Source organism: Manacus vitellinus, unplaced genomic scaffold (assembly GCF_001715985.3).
Source record: "Manacus vitellinus isolate BGI_N305 unplaced genomic scaffold, ASM171598v3 scaffold_130_pilon, whole genome shotgun sequence".
In the NCBI taxonomy this organism is placed as follows: Eukaryota; Metazoa; Chordata; class Aves; order Passeriformes; family Pipridae; genus Manacus; species Manacus vitellinus.
This window is the reverse complement of record NW_021938954.1, coordinates 298,742-319,898: the sequence shown is the minus strand read 5'-3', so window position 1 is coordinate 319,898 and position 21,157 is coordinate 298,742. Positions and strand designations below refer to the sequence as shown.

The window sequence follows — 21,157 nt, the reverse complement described above, 5'->3', positions numbered from 1 at the left end:
GAGGTGGAAACAAACAAAGGGAAAACATTCAACACGTTATCTGGAGGGAAGGCATGGCAGAAGGAACAATGCTCCTGAGTACCCAGGGAGCATTGGTGTGAGCTGAGCTCAAGGCAGTAGAGATCACTGCTGGGTCCTAAATCAGAAGCACTGCAGTTAAGAACTGGGGAGGGGAACTGCTTTCTTCTGTGAGTTAGGCCATTAACTTTTAGAAAATACTGTCCTTCAATGCTCCCTGGAAACTAATTAGTGATAAAGTTTACCTTAATTAACCAGCAGGGGCAATTTTTCACTTTATATCCACCCTGTGTGCCTGAAGGCTGGGCATTATTTTCTGCAGTTTCCTGGACAGTATCCTGGGAGGTGCTGTGGAATATGCATTTTGGCTGGTGCTGGGCAAGGCCTCCAAGACACACATCCATCGCTTGTGCTCATATGCTGCACTCACACACATCCTTCTGTGTTCAATCTTTTTCAACCATAATGTATTAATACTCTCAAGATTGGTGTCCTTTCCAGATGCATCCCAGATACAAGTATGCCCAAGTCTGGCTTGCTGATCCAAGGCATATAACCTCGACAGAGCAGGGCTCCTGAAGCACTGAGCTTAGAGAGTCGTTTTACCTACAACTGGATTCCATGACACTACCAGACCACTGTCTGAAGCTGTACATACACCTATAATGATTTTGCAAAAGGCAGCCCACCTAGGTAACTGAATGTGTTTGGACCACACTCAATAATACTCCAGACTGTTAAGGTCTAATAAGTTGCAAAAAGAAATTAGCTAACTTATTTAAGAGAGAATGCACTCAACAACATACAAAGCAAGCATATTTAAAGAAGACAACTCCTTATAAAAATCCCTCTAATTCTATGAAATTACTTCCTGTGCATATTTCTTTACTTTATATGTACAAATGTCTGGGACAACTGCAAGTTTTATGGCCACTCTCCTGAGTGACCATAGTACTCGTATTCACATGACCAACCAAAATTCTTTCCACTTGTCTCATTTACAAACTATTCTGTTAGCCAGTCAGAATCAGAGCAACAATACAGAACAGGTAACAAATAATACAATAATTGTACTATATTAGAAGAGAACTGTTCGTTAACTCTAAGGTTAAATATACTCGAATGATTCATGGCCCGACAAACCTGCAAGGTAAAAGCAGTGTAACTGCAAAATAAGACATTAGTGAAGGTCAGTTTGTTCAAGACCATTCACAAACAAAGTAAAAAGTAAAATCTGCCAATGTTTTTCCTGCTTTAAAAACCTGACAATACGTATATCTTCTACTCTGTCTCATTTGATCTTAAAGGTCTTACCTACTTCTAAAAAGATACCGCTTTTTCTTCCTCAGATTGTCCTCCCATGTTTTCCTCCCGGAGCACTCACCTCCTAGCTCGGTTCTGGGTGGCTTGCTGCTGCTGCTGCACCTGCTGCTGCACCTGCTGCTGCTGGACCTGCTGTGGTGCAGTGCGTTTTCTTGTTGTTTCCATCACAGTCTGGGGCATCCCAGGTCGCACGGAGGGGCTTCCGACGTACGGGGGGCCTGGAGGACCCATGGGAGCCCCCTGATGGGGCATTCGAGCTCCTGATGGCATCCCAGGGCGCTGGAGGAAAAGCGAAACAGAAAGAAGAGCCACTTTAGTCCCTGTTTCTCCAGCTGCCAGGACATTTGTACATCATGAGACACTGGCTCCAGCAGGTTCCCCATTTTGATCGTCCTGACAAGCGCTAAGCAGCAACACAAAGCACATGAGCTCTGTGACTGGTGTTTCCTGGACGTCATAAAGAGGCATTCAGGGATAAAGTAGACAGGAAACAGGGATGAAAAATACTAGGCTTGGGAAAACACTCAGTGTTCAGTAACATATCCAGGCCACGCTACAGCTGAAAGCTCTACTTCCAGCCCAAAGGAAACGCCCCATGGCAGCGACGCGCAGCCCAAAGTGGTGCAGCTCGTATGCTGCTCAGAGCTGCTCAGCTCCCACTGCAGGCTCCGCACTGCCGAGCAGGCGGCTCTGAGCAGCTGGAGACAGGAGCCAGCACAGGCAAAACACAGAAACACAGCGATAAACATTTTCCATTAAGAGCTTTCTCCTTCACCAACAATGGAGAGCAGCGTAAGTTCATAACGTGACACAAATCCTTTAAAAAAGGTCACGTCTCTGATCAAGCCTTTGAAATAAGGAAAACAATGGAATGGATGTGGTAGTTTGTCAGCAGGCCCTGTAGGCATTCTAAAACCCTGACATTTATGTTGACTTCAGCGTGCTCTGGAGAGACACTTTGGGTCAAATCACAAGCTTAACGTTGCACAAGACACACAGTAAACCCAATTCTAAATCCTACAAGTTTATAGTCATCAAGGAAAAACATCAGTAAAACAATTACCACCTCTAAAATGCAATTCAAAACAGAGAGAAGAGCTTAGTTTCATACTAAGAATTACCAAGATGTTTATTATATGTCTATGTATATGCAAAAATACAGACACACACACACTCTCTAGGCATCTGAACCAGGATGTGAATAAAAATAACCATACACAAAAGGCCTTTGAAAGTCAAGTCCGTCCACAAAGTCTTTTAAGGAAATCAAAAGGCAATGGAATCCATTATGGATAAATAATTGTTTAAAGTAAAAGTAATTGGTTCTGAAAATGAAGGCACACACAAAATTTTGCTGGGCCTCCTGCTTTTCAGCATATTCTTAACAACCTGGAGAAAAAAAAAAAACAAACCAAAAGAAAGGCAAGAAAAAAAGCAAGGAAGTGAAAAAGTTTGTTGGTAAAGCTAAGTTATTCACACTAATAGGGACAAAGGCCAGCTTCAAAGAAGGACTTTATGGGCCAGATTTAACACTTAAAAGGAAGATGCAAATGTATTTCAATACATATTGAAGTGAATGGGGAAAAAACAATCCAAGTATCACACAGAAAGCAATGGGCCCTGAGCTGACTGCTGCCCAGCAGAAGCAAGATCTTGTTTAAACAGACACTTCCAGAAAAAAAATATCAGTTCACTGCTTACTAGAGGTCAAAAAAAGCCATTAAACAAAAGAAATGAGAATGGGGGGAACAGAAAGTATCAGTGTGCCACTGCCCATGGTGTGCCCACGTGTGAAGGCTGTGTGCAGTTCTGGCTCCTGCAGCTCAGTGATGGCAGAGCAGAGCTCAAATAAGGATAAGGAACGGCACATAAATTCTTAATGTATGGAACTGCATCCATGGAAGTAAAGTAAAAGTAACAGTAAATATATTTTCCATCTGGAAAGAGGTGATCCAAGGCGATCTAAGGGGGCATTTGCCAGAGCTCTGCAGAATCAGGTGTGGCCTGGAGAGGGCAGCTGGGGATTGACTGTTCACTGCCCTTGCCAGATCAGTGAACCCCGGCCACCAGCAGAGGGGTCAGGCTCTCAGACCACCGAAGGGGTGAGTTTGCCCCACTGTGGCTATCAGGCTGTGGAACCCCCTTCCAAAGGGGTGCTAACAGCATGGAAGACATACCTGGCGCAACAGTTACAGACTGAGAAAGTACCTGGGAGAAGTATACTAGTGGTCTCTAAAGGGGGGTGCCTGCACCCCTGAGGGTATGCGAGCCACTGGAGGTGGCTTTCATTATAAACCAAGAAAACGGTTTGTGCACAGTTGATAAGTTAAATAATAATAATAAAAAGTTTATTTCATCTTTATCTCATCCTTTTTACAATTTCTAAATATTTAATTATTAAATATATTATAACAAAACATAATTTTAAATATAATTTGGACCTATATCTCCTATTAACCACCCAAATCCACTGTAGCTCCAGTTCAGTGCCATCCCTGATCACATCTTGGACCCTCCTTGTGCTTGTATCTACAAAGGAAACCAGAGAAAGGAGGGGAATGCATGACCAGCAAAGAACCAATATGGGCTATAACTGGTACAGACAGAGAAGCAAGGCTGAGGCATGAGAGTGACCAGTGCAGGAAGGTGAGTTCAGGTGAATTCAGCAAGTGTGCATGTAAGAAACCAGTGGTGGGTGTGGCCATGGAGAGAGCAGCAGGCAGCAAATAGGCAAAAATGCAGCTTTGAGCAAAGCTGGAAACGCCTTCTGCCATGAGCAAGGAGCTCTGAGAGCGGCTGGAAGGGAACAGTGCTCTCCGTTCCCACGTACTCGCCCCCACCCTCTGACCCAGGGAGAGTCAGCAGACAGAAATGGTCCAGAAAATGCTTCTCTCTTGAGTCTGCATTTAAGATCCCTCTGTCATCTGTCAAGCCACACATTGTGGCCTTCTTCCAGCAAAGGGCAGACCACTGGGCTGGCTGCTGCCCGTCAGTCAGCCAGGGACCACTGACAGTCTTTCAGAAGAGCCCGGATCCTGAGCACAGCCATCTCACGGACACTGACTGGCCACACGGATCAAACTGCAGGCCCACTTTGCTGCTGCTCTAAAGGATATCTTAAGCCTTGGAGAACCAAGTCAGAAAGCCAAATCTACTCTCAATCTTGGTCTGATGTCTTTGAACTTTCTTCAGTTCCCTTTGTAAAGCATCAAAATAGAGAAATGTAGAGAAAAGACAAACATGAGAACAAGGAGACAGCTCTAGCAAAAGCACGTTTGATCTCATCCCTCCACTGCCTCATTTCTTCCCCTCTGTTCTCATGTTCCTATCTCCGATATCACCCAGAGATAAAGCATTACTCACTACACCACCTCCCTGCTGCAAGCCCACCAGACTCTCAAGATACAGAAATGCTTTCTCTCTCTAAACTCTTACAAAAGAAGAACATAGAAGCAGTACCTTACCTTATCCAAAAGCTTATTTTGCTCTCAAATGCATGTGCAAGTCAAGATAGTGATGGACAATATGTCATATTTTTTACAATACTGACATTAAAAAAAAGGAAGTCTTGATACTAAAGAGTATTCCAATATCATTACGGTTTTTGAAAGAGATCTTAGAGGTGCATTTGTCTATGGGTTAGGATCTGTTTCTCCCCTCTTCCTCAGAGGGATGGAATCTGTCCTAGTCAAGTAGCATCCACGGGGAAGGCTGCAGTGTCAAACAGCACTGACACATCCTCCTTCCTGGGAAATCATCTACCCTAGACTCCTCTCCCCAGCACATCTCTATTCTTACCCATAGACCTATTTCCTTTTTACCTACATTGATTCCATTTACAGGTACTACTCTGCACAAACACTGCCCTGGACAGAAAGAATCAAGAAAAGAAAATCAAAAACACCTACAAAATCCTCAGAAAGGGATTGAACAGAGTGGGGAGTCGCTGCATTGCAGTGGAGTGCTGAGCTACACCTACAGCAATGTCCTGTCCTGACAGGCTCCATCCACCTTGGCTCCACACTGCAGGCTCTGATGGCTCGTGGTGAACAGCTTCTGGATTCTTGTTAAAGAGACACTGACAGATCTTGAGAACAATCACCACCAAGTATTCAAACAGCATATTTTTTAACTAAAAATAGAAGCTACCTTGGCTAGACAACAGACCTTGTCAAGGTGTTACAGTAGCTACCAAAGGGAGCCTACAATAAACATGGAGAGAGACTACTTACAAGGGCATGAGTGACAGGACAAGTGGGAAATGGCTTCCCACTGCCAGAGGGCAGGGTTAGATGGGATATTGGGAAAGAATTCTTCCCTGAGAGGGTAGAGAGGCCCTGGCACAGGTTGCCCCGAGAAGCTCTGGTTGCCCCATCCCTGGAAGTGTCCAAGGCCAGGCTGGATGGGGCTTGGAGCAACCTGAGCTAGTGGAAGGTGTCCCTGCCCATGGCAGGGGGTGGCACTGGGTGAGCTTTAAGGGCCCTTCCAACCCAAACCATTCTATCATTCTGTGACTTCTAGAAGGCATAAACATAAGCAGGAGGAGACATCAGATGCTATCTGGAGGCAAGAATGGGTCACTAGAAGTACGTGGAACCCTTAAGAAATTTAAACTAGACTGTTATTGTCTGATGGCAACAGGTTTCTGGCTGCACAAATTGTTTCCCAATTTGATGTGTTATTTCAAAATGGACTCTTAGAAGTACAAGAAATAAAAGTTGTACAAGGCTTCTCTCCTCCCCTGTAACTACAGATGCTACCTCATAAGTTCCTTTTTCTTTAATGTCTATGAATCTTTTAGAGATTCAGTACTGCAATTCTTGTTTCTCTGCCATATTCACCTTTCTCCATTTTCCAAAAGCTCTCACAACCTAGAAGTCCAGGTGTTCCAGGTTCCACCCCTTTTTATATAATGTTTACGACAATCCAAAAGTCTTTAACTTAGAAAACATCCCATTTACAGAACTGTGAATTGTAACGCAAGACAAATGTCAGGGACCATCCTTCTAATTCATGAGTGTCTCTTCACAGCTCAGAGAAATCAGCCACCAACCTCAAGTGGAACATTTGGATGCAACCAAGAAAAAAACCACACTCTTCGGAACAAACCCTATAGATCAGCTTTGAGTTCCACCAGCTTTAATAGACCTGATCACATCATTGCTGTGATCTAACGTATGGAAGGGAACCACAAGAATGTGCCTCTTGGCTCTGTGAAAAGGATGGCTTTGGGAGGGAGAGGAACAACAGAGCTCTGCAGCATTGTGAGACAGGAGCATTGAGAGAGGAGAGGCTGATCAAGACCTCATTGTCTCTTCCCTTACAAGAATCAGACAACAGTTGGCAGGATCAGGTAATTCCTTATGTAAGATAAGCTGCAAAACTAAAAAATTCCTGACACAAAACACTGAATGCTAAAAGTTTATATGGGTTAAGGAAGACGTCATTGGACTAATGTCCATAAATAAAATCCATATAAAGGCACTACACAGAGGGCAGCTTTGGGTCAGAAAGCTCCTGAGCTGCAAATCATGGAGTATTTGTATGAAGAATCACTGAGGTTTTGCCTTGCTCCTGTACTTCCATGCAGCCTTCCATGCTCCCTGCAACCAGGCACACTGAGCTAAATGATCCAGTGTGACTGGTTTTTTATTCCTACAGTATTTATTTTTTAAAAAAAGAGAAGTGCAATTCACACATCCCACAGATCAATTACATCTGTGCACCTACATTCATCAGCAAATACAAGTTCTTTTAATCAGCAACTCAAATTTGTTTAACAAGCCCATATTGCACAAAATCACACTGATCTCTATTAAAGCCTTGGCTAGAATTAATACAATTTTCTTTTCTTAATTATATGTGAACTTTTCTCTATTTGTCAGCCTGCAATCAGTCCAGGGCTAGGAAAGGACAAACCTTCAGTCTCTACCAGCAGCTTGCTCACACAGTTAAAGGTTGTACAAGGTTTTCACTCTAACAGTGCCCTGCAAGTACCTTCCCAATCAAACTGCTTGCCTGCAGTAAGGTCCCTTGATTTCTCCAGGCTGCCCTACACTCCCCAAACATCTCCTTGTTTACCCCAACACGGCAAACCAGTGCCTCTGCTCAAGGCCCCATTCCCAGAGGATGCCCTCACAGAGAGAACCACCCTGTGGTAGGGAAGTGGAACAAACTGTCCAAAACCAACAGTTCACGACATTCTTGTCTAGTTATTCTAGTGTCAGCTGACTTATGCTCTGACAAGACAGTATCGATATCCATGACAGTATAAAAATTAGTGGGATATTTTTCATTAGCAAAGCTTTACTTTTCTTCCAACCTCACCATACTCTCCTCACCTCACTACTTCCAGTAGTGATCTCTACAAATCTGTGACTGGCTGGAAGAAATAGTCACTTTTACCCACTTAAAACAGATCACCATTCAATTTGGGGAAAATATCTTTAGTTCTTCCCATTCTAATAAAACAAACATAATTTTTATAATATACTGAACTACAAGTCCTTGATGTCATCCAGCCCTTCCTTGTCTCAAAGAAATATCACCAGTATCTCCATCCTCTTTGAAAGATGTTTACTTCTTTAACCAGTGCCTAAGAATCTCCAGTGACAGAGATTTTACAACCTTCATAATCAGTTTCTATGCTTAGATACTACAAATAAAACAAAAAAATCCTATTCTCTTATTGATGAAGTCTTCAGAGGCCTCCCACTACTACTGCCCTCCAAGTTCCCATTCTTTTGGCTTGTTAGTCATACAGATTACCAAAATCAGAAAAACATTCCTGTAAGTATACGCCACGGATTTACAATTGCTTTTGCATTATTCCCTGCCCCACTTCCCAATTAGGCTAACAGTTTACTTGACTTCCTATTAGCTACACACTAAGGCAGATCACAGGACATCCAAGCCTTCCTCCTGAATGGTGACAGTTGATCTAAACCCAGCAACATATCAGAAGATGCAAAATTTGTTTATGAAATTCATCGCTCATCCCCTTTTCCAAATCACTGATAAATCTATTAGACATTCCATACCTATCTTTGGGGCATCAGACCTGTCATATTGTCTGTTCTAACACTGGCAAGAAGTTATTTATCACTATATTAAATATTTGTTTACATGCTGGTATGCTCTGAGAACCTTCTTTCGCTGTATTAAATGCCATTTCATTTAAGATAGTTTCTGTATTTACCATGAAATTCTATGACCAGATTTGAGAGGTAGGTAAGCAAACAACAAGAGGACTGAGGATAAGCAAAGAAGTCACATCAGTTATATACAGATTTGTATGCATTAGCAATCTTGGTGTGTAACTAATACTAAACTGTAGAGATTAGCAGGAACCATAAAATAACACCTATTAGAGAAAAAAATATGGACGAGGACTTATATTACCACGGAGAGCTTCCTAAGCATAGCACAGAGGACAAAGACCAAGATGACTATGGGAAAAAGAAGGTGATTTGAACTGACAGCAAGTACATTGTAAATACAGCTATGACTCGGTAGTTAAGAGAGGGACATAGACCTTTACAGGGGTATCTGGTGAATAAAAGGCAAGAAGATTGGCTTTGGAAGGAAGATAAAGTGGGAACCGAAAAAGGACACAGAAGCAGATTAAAAAGGTCATAACAACAGGACAAGAAAACGAACCTCTCAGCAGGTCTTGTGTGCAGATGACACAGGCAAGGTCACCAGCACAGGGCACTCAGGGAAGGGGGCTGCAATCGAGTCATAAGAGCACAGATGTCTGGACAAGAGCTTTGACAAGACCTGCACCGCGGACCTTCCCAGGGCTAAACGGGCAGATACCTGTTTGAGTAAGAAAAAAAACCAAAAGAAAGAAACAAAAAAAGATGGGGGTAGGAGGGAGACAAAGGTAGGATCCATTGAAGGGATTCAGCCAGCAGTGAGGCCTATGGTAGGGCCTAGGGGATAGAGGAAACTGAGGAAAGGAACGGCTGGCAGAAAAATTCATAACTTGGTCAACAAAATATAAGGCAACAGCTGGACATCTAGAGATATGTCATAAAGACTGCCTGAAAGGTACTACTGGATAGCAGAAAACACATCAATAAAGAGATAAATCAACATAAATGAGGTGATTAAAGCCATATTTATCCATAAAAATGCTAGAAATAGAGAAGGAAAAAAAGAACAAAATACAGGATGAAGCCTTTGGGGAAAAAAAAATCTCTCCCCACAAAAACAATGTGCAAAGCAATGAAATAGGAGTAAAAAACATTTTAAAGCACTGTAAAAATAAATAACTGAAAGAAAATTTAACCTTTTTAAGAGCCCAAGTGCTAACTAGAGGTGTAACAAACTATCAATGACTCAAGCAAGAGGAGAATGAAGCATCCAACTTGAGATTTTTAACTGTTAAGAGATTTCACCGTTCAGGGGGATCCTATTTGCCTGGGACAAACAAGGAAGAAGACATCTTCTAAGCTGGCAATATGGAAAAGAACAAAGGCAGGATCAGGTGCACAAGAGCAAAGGGTAAAGTGACCTTACCAAAGGAACATATGTTTTCAGAAAGATCAAGTGAATCCAGAAGCTGACTGCCCTTAGGAAATGCTGCAGAATTACCCTGTTCATTTAAGTGCCCACAGAGCAAAAAAATATTTCTCTCAACATTCTACCATTATTTGCTTCTCCAGATTTTTTGAGGGGGGTAAAGAAAATAATTTTCAATAACCAAATTAAATAATGTTATCATAGACAGAATAAAAGTAAGTCATTTGAAGAGAAGACTGGTCCCTGAAATTAGAGCAGAATCTGACTCCAAGGAATTCCACTAAAGTTTGCTATGTAACTTGATTTTTCAAGGAATTAATTCAGATGTTGACACACTTTGGGTGGTAATTAAATGCAGGAGCCAGCACTATGTAAACTCAAGGTACTGGCTGGCATGGCACATTCTCTAATTTGGTAGGATACAAGGCCTGAAGAGATAAAATGAAGTTATAGTTTTTTTCATCTTTTTTAAATAATGGAAGAGTGAGTACCCCAACCCGTGCTATGATCAAAATGAACCTGAGATCAGGAAGAAACTAAAGAAAAGAATAAACCAGGCAACAAAGCAGAATTAAGGGAGATGCTAATGGAAGAGAGGGTGATACAAGAGATGTTCAAGCCCCAGAATAACAGCCAAGAAGCCTCAGCAACAAGGAGCAGGAAGATGACAAACACATGCAGATATTCCAGGCTAACACATACGTTCAAGTAAGATGCCACTAGCAACAAAACTCCCATGGCAGAAAAGGCAGACTTTCCTGGCATCCAAATAAGTAATGGAAATGAGTTCTGCTATATTCATTCTGTTATGAATTAAAATTTCCCAGGCTTAAGAGGCCTCCGTGCTGCTTTCACATGAAGCCCAGCTAGATGTGGAATAAGCAGATTCACATAACTATTTTTGCTGCTCTTCTTGACACTAAACAAGATCACTGGTGGGCAAATGTCAAGAGAAACTTTGGAAAAGGCAAAGCCATCCCATCTGCCACACTCACAACTTTCCTATGGTTCTGCCCGGATACAGCCATCCTGATCCAGACCACCCTGATGAACCCACATGTCCCGGCAAAACCACTGCTCCCACCTGCCCTCCATCAGCCCCGAAGAGCCACCAGGCTGTCCTGTGCACCGGCACCACATCACCTCTCCACGGCTCTCGCCAACACAGAATGCCACCTCAAAGTTCTTAGCCTTTCAAGTCCCACCATATCCAGGATCTGCAGGACATGCGCAAGATCCCGCACAGCTGGAGTAAGCCTGAATCACGGAGACAACTCGGGAGCCTGCCGTGAGCACCACAGACTTCTATGATCTCTGCACAAGAGCCCCCCCACCTGATGCCTTCAAAAAGGTGTCACAGGAGGTGCCAGATTCCTCAAAAGAGAAACACGGGGGACTATCAGTATCCAAACAATATCTGCATTCCTTGGGGCTCTTTAACAGCCTTATTTGTTAAATGTGTATCAATACCAAAAATCCAAATGTTATAAATGGTGACTGCTCTCAAACACAAGAGTCATTTAAAGAACACTGTTTCCAATGGCAGCAAAACAGGGTTAGCATTTCCCCTTAAATGGAGATCGAAGACCTGATTCTTAAACATAAACTGGAACATTTTTAAAGACATGAAGGATTGCTTTAATTAAGCATGGCACCCTGAAATTCTCTCGTGGGTGAGTTCCCATAGACTGTTACAGATCTGCAGAGCTAATCTCTTCAAGCCCCTGAAAGTCACCTGTTAAGTAGCCAGAGGAGATACATACGAGCCAAGATTGGAGACAAGAACCAGAGGCAGTACCACAAGGCTTCATCAGGCTTTCATCAGAATTGTTTTTCAAAACACAAGTTTGATTACAGAACAAAGTGTCCTACAAGCCCATTTGGGTTAGATCCAGTGCAGATTCTGCACCATGATCAGACTTAAAAGCATGCTATTCGCCATTCATGGAGAATCACAGCAAAAAGCACAGCACACATCCCCCCAGACACAAGCCTATATTATCAATGAATCAGTGCCTATGCCGGGGGCTCCACAGACCCCCAGTGTTCTCCTGGCGAGGCAGCTACCAGCGCCCCAGGAGCACACAGCAGGAGCCGATCCAGCCCAGCACAGAGCCTCCAGTTTCCACTCATCCCTCTATTCAGAGCCAGCCAGCTCACTAACTTTCCCGACTCACCACCCCATGGACCAGAAACTCAAAAAGTTTGCTTTTCGTAGCTTTGCGAGCCCCTCCTGTAACTTCGTCTGTAGCCATCAGGGTCTGCTCAGCCTCTCTCACTCTCTCTCTTCCTCTTTCTTTCCCTTTTCTGCCTTTTTCTCCAACTCTCCCCTCTGAGTCCTGCTGGGCTCTCACACTTCTAATAGCGCGGAGTGGGGAGGGGGCCCCTTCAGGGCCTTCCTGACGGCCCACTCGCACTCAGCCTCAGCTGCTGCATTCCTCCACTGATAAGCCAGAAATAGTTTGTGCTGCCGGGCTCTGTCTGTTTACTCTGCAGGGACAGAAAATCCAGCTTTTTAAACCTCTCTGTCCAAACAGCAGAGATAAGCAGGAGGCAAATTGAAAACACATCTCAGCTTTTCCATGGTGGTGCTGCAGCCTCTCCTCCTCTGCACTGGGGATAGGAAATTCTGGGGCAAGAGGAAGGGGGAGGGGGCAACTCCAGCAGTGACAGAGCTCAGCACCTCACAGAGATGTTTTCCCACTAGAAAATGCAGCAGGCGAGCAGTGAGAAACAATGGTTTTCCCTTGCTCCCACTGCTCCTCCCGCACTGCATTTCCAGGCCCTTTCCCCAGGGACCTGGCAGGCAGCACACAGAAACATTTGCTGGCAGCATTTCCAGCATGAGAGACGAGAACTAACCCCTCTGGACAAGAGAGAGAAGCAGCGGGAGGCAGGAGCTGGGAACAGGGAGGGACAGCATGTGGGAGCGAGGGGAAAGAAAGAGTGTGAGAGCGGCGGAGGGAGGGGGCAGGGGGCAGCATGGCGGCACAGCTCCCGACTCGCCTCCACGCTCCCGCGCCCACCGCCGCTCTCCAGTGACCGCCCTCGGGATGCCCTGGTACCACTGCGACAGATCCATGAGAGACCCCAGGTGACTGACAGGCACGGACAAACTATTAACACCACAGCTGCCGTGAGACATGAGCAGCTCACCGATTGTCACACAAAGCCCTGCACAACAGCGTGTGGCATCCCAGGAAGCTGCTAGGAACGGAGCCCACGGGCCACCCCGGGGAAGGGGGAAGAGAGCAGCAGACGGCCCCCGTGCGGCCCTGGAGGGCCGGGGCAGAGCGCGGCGCTGGCGGCACGGCGGCCATTCCATGAGCAGAGCGCAGCTCCTCCATGATGGCCGAGCCCGCAGTGGTGGCCTGGGGCACCGCTCTGCCTCCCGACAGCTCTCACAGCTCCCCGTGCCCACGGCTCGCAGGGGCCGATGCTCCGCGGCCTGCCTAGCACAGCAACGGGCGACACGTTGCCAGGTTACAAGAGGGGTTTATTCTCTTCCTCTGCTTGAAACTCTTGTCTGGGGGCTGTGACTTTTCTGGCAAGACTGCAAACAGAAGAGAGTCGTATCTGAAACAAATAAATAAAATTCTGCCCTCAGCCAGTAATAAAAACAAGCACAGAAAAGACACTGCATTGTCCAGCAGTGAAGTGCAAGCCATGAAGATCATATGGCCTTCTGCACATGGGGATGGAGACAGCGAGCTCCATTGATTTTTAGGGTCACCCCAATCCAAGTGCTACTCTGTGGCAACACCCGTAGGAATCACAAAAATTCTGGGAGGGTGGGCACTGTTCCCCCTCTCAGCCCCTCAGAAGGAACATGCTAAGCAAAGTAACATGGCCTTATTCAGTGCTACAACTATTCTTGCAGTTCTAGCTGAACTAAAGGCACGTGTAATCTGGAACCAATTGCTATGTGTCTGGTGGACGTAGTAATGTTGGATTAACTCATCTGAAGGGTTTTTTTCCAACCTAAACGACTCTGATGCTACACGCCAGCACGGCTGGCAAGGCAGTGTCAGGCCGGCATCGGCTATGTTTTTCAGATCCCAGACTCACACATAAATGCTGGCTCCCATCGTGTGAGCCCCCTCCCTGCTCCCGGCAGACGCCGTGCATTGTCCTCACAGGCCGCACTGGCCGGTGGTCCGGGCGGGCGGGTCACCGGCCCGGGCCTGTGCGGATGCGGCTGTTCCCCTGCTCGTGGGGTGCCGTGCGGACCCTCACCGCGCGAAATGGCACCACGGCGGGGCCGCAGCGGCTCCGGGCCGGCAGCGCCGTGACGGCCCCGCCCGCCCGGCCGCGGGAAGGGGCGGCGGCGGCTCCGAGCTCGGCGCGGCGGCGCGGTCCCCCTCGCGTCCCCCCGCGCTCCCGCCGCCAGCACCATCGGCACCGAATGGCAACGGCGCGCCCGGCACGGGCAGGGCGTGCGCCGGCCGCGGTCCCGGGCGCGCCCCGCGGGCGGGCGGGCGGGGGCCGGGCCGTGCCGCTGGCCCCGAGCCGGGTCGGGTCGGGCCGGGCGAGCCGGACCGCGGCCAGCGGAGCGCGGCCCCGCGCCGGGCGCGCGCATGCCCGGCGCGGCCCGTGAAGGTCAGCGCGGGCCCGGCGGGACGCGCGGGCGGGAGCGGCTTAACCCCTTCGGCGCCTTAACCTCAGCACCGCCCGGCGGGGCCGAGAGCGGGGCTGGGGCCGCCCGCCGCCGGAGAGGGAGCTCGGGCCGGGGCCGGGGCCGTGCAGGACAGGGCGGGGTTGGGCGGTTCCCGGGACGGACGAAGGCACGGAGCCCCGGCCCTTTGTGCCCCCGCCGGGGCGTGCGCTTGGCTGCGGGTTTTTCTTATTTTTCTCCTCAGCACTAGATACAACAATGAGCCGCAGCTGCCCCATCTCCGGCGATAGGCACTGATGGCTTCCTGGAGTAGGAGGACATCTGCTACGGATCTCAGCTGAACACCAACCACACAATATGTATTGTAATCTACCTGGTTGTTCTTAACAGGCATCGAATAAACACAGTCTTGGAACGTCAAATTCCAAGGCCAGACATTACAATAAAAGATCGGCAAACTCGCTTTAGCCATTGACTGCGTAAAAGTAAAAAAAAAATAAATCATGTAGTAATAAAAACTCAGCTCTAACTTAGTATGATTTTAATTCTCCAAGTACTTTAGAAAATAAATCAGTAGAAGCAGCTCTTTTGTTTTGCAAATGGAAAATAAGGTACAAAAATGGATGGAAGTGACTTGCCCAACATCACCTAGCTGAGAATGAAACCCATTTCCTGTGATTCTTCCACCCTCCACAATAGTGTCCAGGAAAACTACTGTGCCAGGCATTTGCACAAATGGGTAAAGGTTACAGTGCAAGAATGTCTTCTCCCATGTTAAGAGAAACAGCATATAATTTCATTTTAAAATGTTTTTCTATTTTCCCAACTTTTTTTTTTCATACAACTGTAGGAAATAATTGCCAGTGTTCTTTAAAAAAGTTCATGGTTCATCCCAAGTCTTCCCCAACTGCTGCAAGTACCCAGCCATCTCTGGCCTGGAAGATCTCCGTGCCATGGGGCTCCCTACAAGGCTCGTGTTTCTCCACTGGTTCTTGGAGGCTGAGCAAGCACTGGGGTCAGTTCATGCCACCAGCAGGTCACTACCAGCTGATCACTACCAGCTCACTTCATGCCATGTTCCCAGCCTGTCTGATTTCAGAGAAAGGCTGACATCCTTCCTCAGTACCTCCTGGGGCCCCAAGAGCCCACCTGGTCTGCTGGGTGTGTGTGCTTTGGTTTTACTTCTGTGCTGCTACTCAGGCTTTTCAGGCTGTTAAACTACAATGGTCAGGTTAGAAAAGAGAAGAACCAAGTTGTTGTTTTAGGGACCCAGACTTGCAGCTGTTTGCAATTTTTTGATCTGTGGGTAGTTACAGAAGTACATGAAGGTGCTGGTTTCCTTAAGCAGGCATGGTTTCCCTCATCCAGTTTTCATTAAAGTCAGCAGCACTCTGTTCACTGAAACTCAAAGTATTCCCAACAGTTTTGGAATTGATGCAATATGGCACAGAAAACACGCTGAAACCGAACAGAAAATATCCGAAGATTGAGGCTCTGCTTAATCTAAAGAAATGACCACTTTTTCCTGAGTTCAAAATTACTCAATATGCTCATGAACAGTACAGATAATCAACTAGAGAACATGCTTATTAAATTTCCTAGCAACATATGGTTTGGAGGGGTTACAGGTTTGCTACAAGAGATTATTTAAATTAAAATCCTGAGAACCTGGAGATATGTCCTGTTTTTTCAAACCACAGTTCAATCAGAAACAGTGCAAGGTTCCACATCAGAATAGAAATCAACAACTGTCTAAACAGAAGATGGGGAAAAATTGGCTGAAGAGTTTTTTTTCCCGAAGAAATATCTGTGGATATAATAGATCATAAAATAAATGTGAGTTATCAATATGACACTGACACAAAATAAGCAGATAAACCCACAGAAGAGCAGGAACTGCAGGAATGCTGCCCCACTGCTCTCATCCCCTTGGTGGCAGCATAAGCAGTGTCAATGATACTCTAGATTCTTCTTTTTCTCCTCATTTTGTCTCTCCTCCTTCCCTGCATCCCTTGAGCTCTCTAGGGCACAAGCTGTCCCAGCTCAACACTTCCCTGAGGCTGCAAATTAAATTTTGCCAGAATTGCGGAGGAACTCTTCCAAAGCAATCCTGTTGTGGTATTAATTGTCAGTGTCCCAACCAGACCAGCCTTTGCACTTGCATCTCTGTGCATTAGAGGAAATGTGGGAAACAGCAGCATGGTTCAGGGGAGAACAGGAAGTGACAAGAACTGTTAGGCCCAAAAAATAAAGAGAAAACAACAGTCGTTAGGTATCCAAAAGGGTGCTGCAAATACAGGGAAGAGCTGCTCCCCATACACACAGTACAGGAAATAATGGATTAAAATTTCTCCCATGAAGATTTATGTCCGATATTAAGGAACAGCACAACAGTGACACTAGAGATGTTCTGGGATAGTTTGTCCAGCAAGGATGGGAATCTCCATTGCCAAAGATCTTTCAAGAACGGGTTAGACTAGCATCTGTCCAGAGTAATGTAGGTGGTGTAAATTCTGACTTGGGGCAGGACAAAGGACCAGATGACTTCCAGAAGTTCCTTTTGCCTTATTTCCCTATGGAAACTGTATGGAATTTCATAAGACAAAGATAAGCCTTTTTTTTCTATGCAGAGTAGTTTCCCTTGACAGATTTCACAGATCTCATGCAAAAAAGTCTAAACTGATCAAAAAGGGTCCCCTAAATTTTTTGGGGGGGAAAAAGTACACATCTGATTGTAATGGCAATGTAAGAATGAGGAATATGCATATGCCGAATGCTACCAGTTATCCTTCGGGGATTCCCAAGTGCCATACAGCTTTTATACTGCAGCTTTTTTCCTCTCTCCTGGACTCCCAGATCTTGCATCACTGTCCCACAGACCCTTCTTTCTGTGTTAGGCCTTTCCACTGTTTCTAAAATCTGTCTGCAATGAAGAAATAACACAAGCAATTTGCAGTACACATCGAGAAAGAAAGAAGACTTGAAATAAAGGCAAAAAAATTAATAAGTGAGGGCAAAGAAGTGTTTGTCTTAGTCTTCAGAGGTTCCAAACATTATGCTGCAGAGTTAGAGAGATAATGACAAATTTACCTCCTGACCATTTTAAAAGTAATCAAAGGCAACAGCAGGGATCCCAGGAGATGGAAATATATAGATAATACTGTAGGATGCAAAATAATGAGTCATCAGAATTATCATGTCATCAACCATACTTGTATTTTAGCCAGCTCGGTACAATTCTGCATGACCTCATGGTAAGCTGTCCAGCCCTATTCTACCTTTACCTCAACAAACCTCCTTTACACAGCCTGTGCAGGGACAGCTATGCACAGTTCACACACCTGAGCAAAGAACCAGAGCTCTGCAGGCAAGGCCACAGTGCCCATCTGCTGACCTAGGGCAGGGCAGAGCCGAGTGTGAGAGGTTAGTAGGAAGACTTTGGTCCTGCAAGGAGAAGAGTTGGCAGTATGGATTTCAGTTTTTCAAAAGTGAAGGAAATAGAGGAATTCTTGGTGGGAAATCCTGGTGGAGCAGAGAAAACGCCTGTCAACAACTACCTCCAAACCAACTGCCCCTAGTCCAAAAAGTAGGTATCTTCCCTGTATTTGATGGTTAGAACGATGACTTTGGGGTATGTTTGTAAGAGCATCATAAAGGATTCACCTGCTGTCATTCACTGACAGGAAACAGCTGAGGGAACTGCTGGGTCAGCAACTGGGAACTGTTGGTTCTTCCCTGTGAGGGTGGTGATCCCTGGCACAGGCTGCCCAGAAAAGCTGTGGCTGCCCTATCCCTGGAAGTATTCAAATCTTGGCTGGACAAGGCTTGGAGCAACCTATCTACTGGATGGTCTTTAAGGTCCCTTCCAAACCAAACCATGCTAGGATTCTCTGATTCTATGTATAATCAATAGCAACCATGTCACATATAACCCTTTCTGACATAAATTTATTGCACAGCACTTTAAATTCATAGGGGACAGCTGCTATGAATTCTTGAGTTTTGTTTATGTAGCTATTTCCATTTATTATTTTACCAACATTATCCTTAATGGTTAATTTTTTGTCTGATGTTTATGCTTTGAAGCATTTCTACACAGCAGTCACACCCACACTCGACTCCTCCTTTTGTCAGACTAAACAAGTGAAACTGTTATTTGTTCTCTTAAAATTGAGTGCCCATTTCTCATCATTCCATCAGCCTTTTTCCTGTCAGTCCCAGTTAACCTGGCTAGAATGAGAGCAGGCAGAACTGCACCTCCAGTCTCCAGGCCACATCCTTGTGTGGCATTAACAGTTCTCTCACCAGCAGAAATCTTCCAAACCTCTCTTGGCCCACAGCTGCCTTCCACAGCATCCTGGCAGTGACAACCTCGCATTCTCCTACGCATGGACTGATGTACTGGGCTGTTCTTCCTTCCTAATCACTGCCATTAGACCACGTCTTGTGTACAGTGCTGACTCCTGGGACAGGACCCCAGCCACCAGATAGCAGCTGCTTTCTGTTTGTGCAGTTGAGAGTCAAGTGGTTCTCCCCATGTAACTATAACTATCTATTTTGCATCATCAGCAAATTTAGTTATTAGACTGCCTATTTTTGTGCTGTGGGCATTACTGAAAATATTAAATTACATCAATTCCAAGGCAGATCCTGAAGAAATTGCAATGTCTTGTGTCTTCTTTACTGAGCTCTGTACCTATGCTGTAGTTCTGCTACTACCTCTCTTCTGAGTCTCAGACAGATTTTCAGATAGCACTGTATCAAAGGCTTCACCCAAGTCTACACAACTAAGACATTAATTCCTTTGTGTAGAAAATTAGTTATCTAAGAAAGAGTAGGTTAATAAACTTAGGATGCTTTTTCATACCATGCACATGCTCCTTGTGCTCAGTTATTTTCTCTTTTAAAAATCATTCTTTAGCCTTGCATGGACTTAGTTGCAAGTAAATGCAACTGCCTTTAGTATTCTTGTCCTTCTGTATTTTAAGAAAACCTACAGGACTGCCTGTTTGTCAGGAAAAACAAATTTAAAGTCCGTTTTGATTAAAATTAGTAATGCTAGGAATTATGTCCTATTCTCACTGAAAATAATTTGAAAAGTGTCTATAGTTTAAGCAAATCAATAGTAAGTAAATATAGACTGAAGGATGTATTAATATGCAAAGCTGCATAAGAACTGAGCACTAGGAGGCTGGAGAAAGCACAGAACCAAAGAAGGAAAACAGAGCAATCTTGGCATGGACTGTCTCATAAATCTAGCTCACACTTCAACTGCACTGGTAGAACAATCAACAGGGGAATACAACCACATCAGCCTTAGAGCATGGTGGAATTGAGAGCAAGGAATAGTAGTAATCATAAAAAAATTGCATTGCCAGACAAGCCCAAATGTCTTTTTAAATTATTTTATTTGGCAGAATAATTGCAACAATTACAAACAGGTTACTCCAAAAAAGTCAATCTCAAATGGTACCTGATTACAGCAAACATCAATGGCTTTGGAAATTGCAGCCAGTGGGAAATGGCAAATGTGACTTAAAGGCAATATAGTAAAACATCATCATATGCCTGAAATTCTTGATAGGAACATAATTTGTATGTAATTTGTATGTAACATTACTGAAAGGTTATAAAGAAATAATAAAAACAAGTGGAAGGAAAGTGGCTACTAAGGACTCCAACTGATTGTTACACACAGATTGTTTTACCATCTTCAAAGATCTAAGAGACGGAAGACATGCAGATTAAATCCTCACAAGAAGATTTTGGAGAATTTTCACAACCAGCCAAGACAGAGGATAAAAAAACCCCTCAATTGGACCTAAAGTGTTCGACAGGAGATTTAAGCTGGAAAAATTCAAGCTGGTGGTGGAAGATAAATCCTGAGGTGGAAGAACTGCACTATGTCTGTTGAGCAGGTAGGATGGTTTGCTAATCTTTTCAGAGTCCATTCACCCTGTACATAAATACATGTATGAAATCACAGGACCACGAGCACAGCAGTTTGTGACACCAAGACACGATCACGGCGCTTGGGCCCCAGCTGGGCTTTCGACTGAGGCTCCTTCTGAGCGACATTGTTTGGCAGCAGTGGAACCGTCTGGCTCCAGCACAGCCCAGCAGTTTGTCTGCTGTCTCCCTCACCAGAGCGCAGGCACAGTGGGCTGGCAGCTCCCAGCTCAGAGCAACAGCCTGCCCTCAGCAGTGGGGTCACAGCAACGCACTGTGTGTGACCCCAGGAAACAGCACGTTGGAATGACAGGGCGCAGGAGTGGGGGAACAAGTTCCTTGTTAAATCAGCTTCAAAACACGTGGAGAAGAAACACAGGCAGAAGAAACATAAGTTGAATCATTATGGCATTCAGTGCTTTTCAAAACAAAAGTTTACGATGGAGAACTTGCACAGCAGAAGGGCTTGTTTGTGCGTGGCCATGAACTGTCAGAGGGAGAAGGGGTGTGTGTTCTACCTTATGTCACATCCTCTGCCACATGTCACAATTCTTCCCATTCTTGGGATTCGGTAGCTTCTGATGCCTGAGAGTATGAGGAGGTACAGCTAAGAACAGTGTAGTCTCTGACCTTTAGAGCTCTCAGATGAAGTTAACAGATGGAAATAGAAGGAGCCCAGTGGAACAGAGAGCACCAGTCATCCCGACAGGCAGGGACTTGGCACAG

General features: G+C 45.3%; 1 protein-coding gene across 5 annotated transcripts in view; it reads right to left on the bottom strand.

The window, feature by feature from the left end:
- SMARCD3 (SWI/SNF related, matrix associated, actin dependent regulator of chromatin, subfamily d, member 3) overlaps positions 1-21,157 on the bottom strand; it is a 68,637-nt gene that overhangs the window by 34,043 nt on the left and 13,437 nt on the right. For 2 of the 5 annotated variants that reach the window (XM_018068218.2, XM_018068216.2), the window contains exon 2: positions 1,403-1,620. In XM_018068218.2, coding sequence (XP_017923707.1) covers positions 1,403-1,611 — 209 coding nt within the window. In that variant the 5' untranslated portion in view covers positions 1,612-1,620. Of the gene's footprint in view, positions 1-1,402; positions 1,621-12,044; positions 12,241-13,023; positions 13,040-13,935; positions 14,056-21,157 lie in introns of those variants that run through there. The other 3 variants (XM_018068217.2, XM_018068219.2, XM_008928932.3) reach the window with 3 other exon arrangements.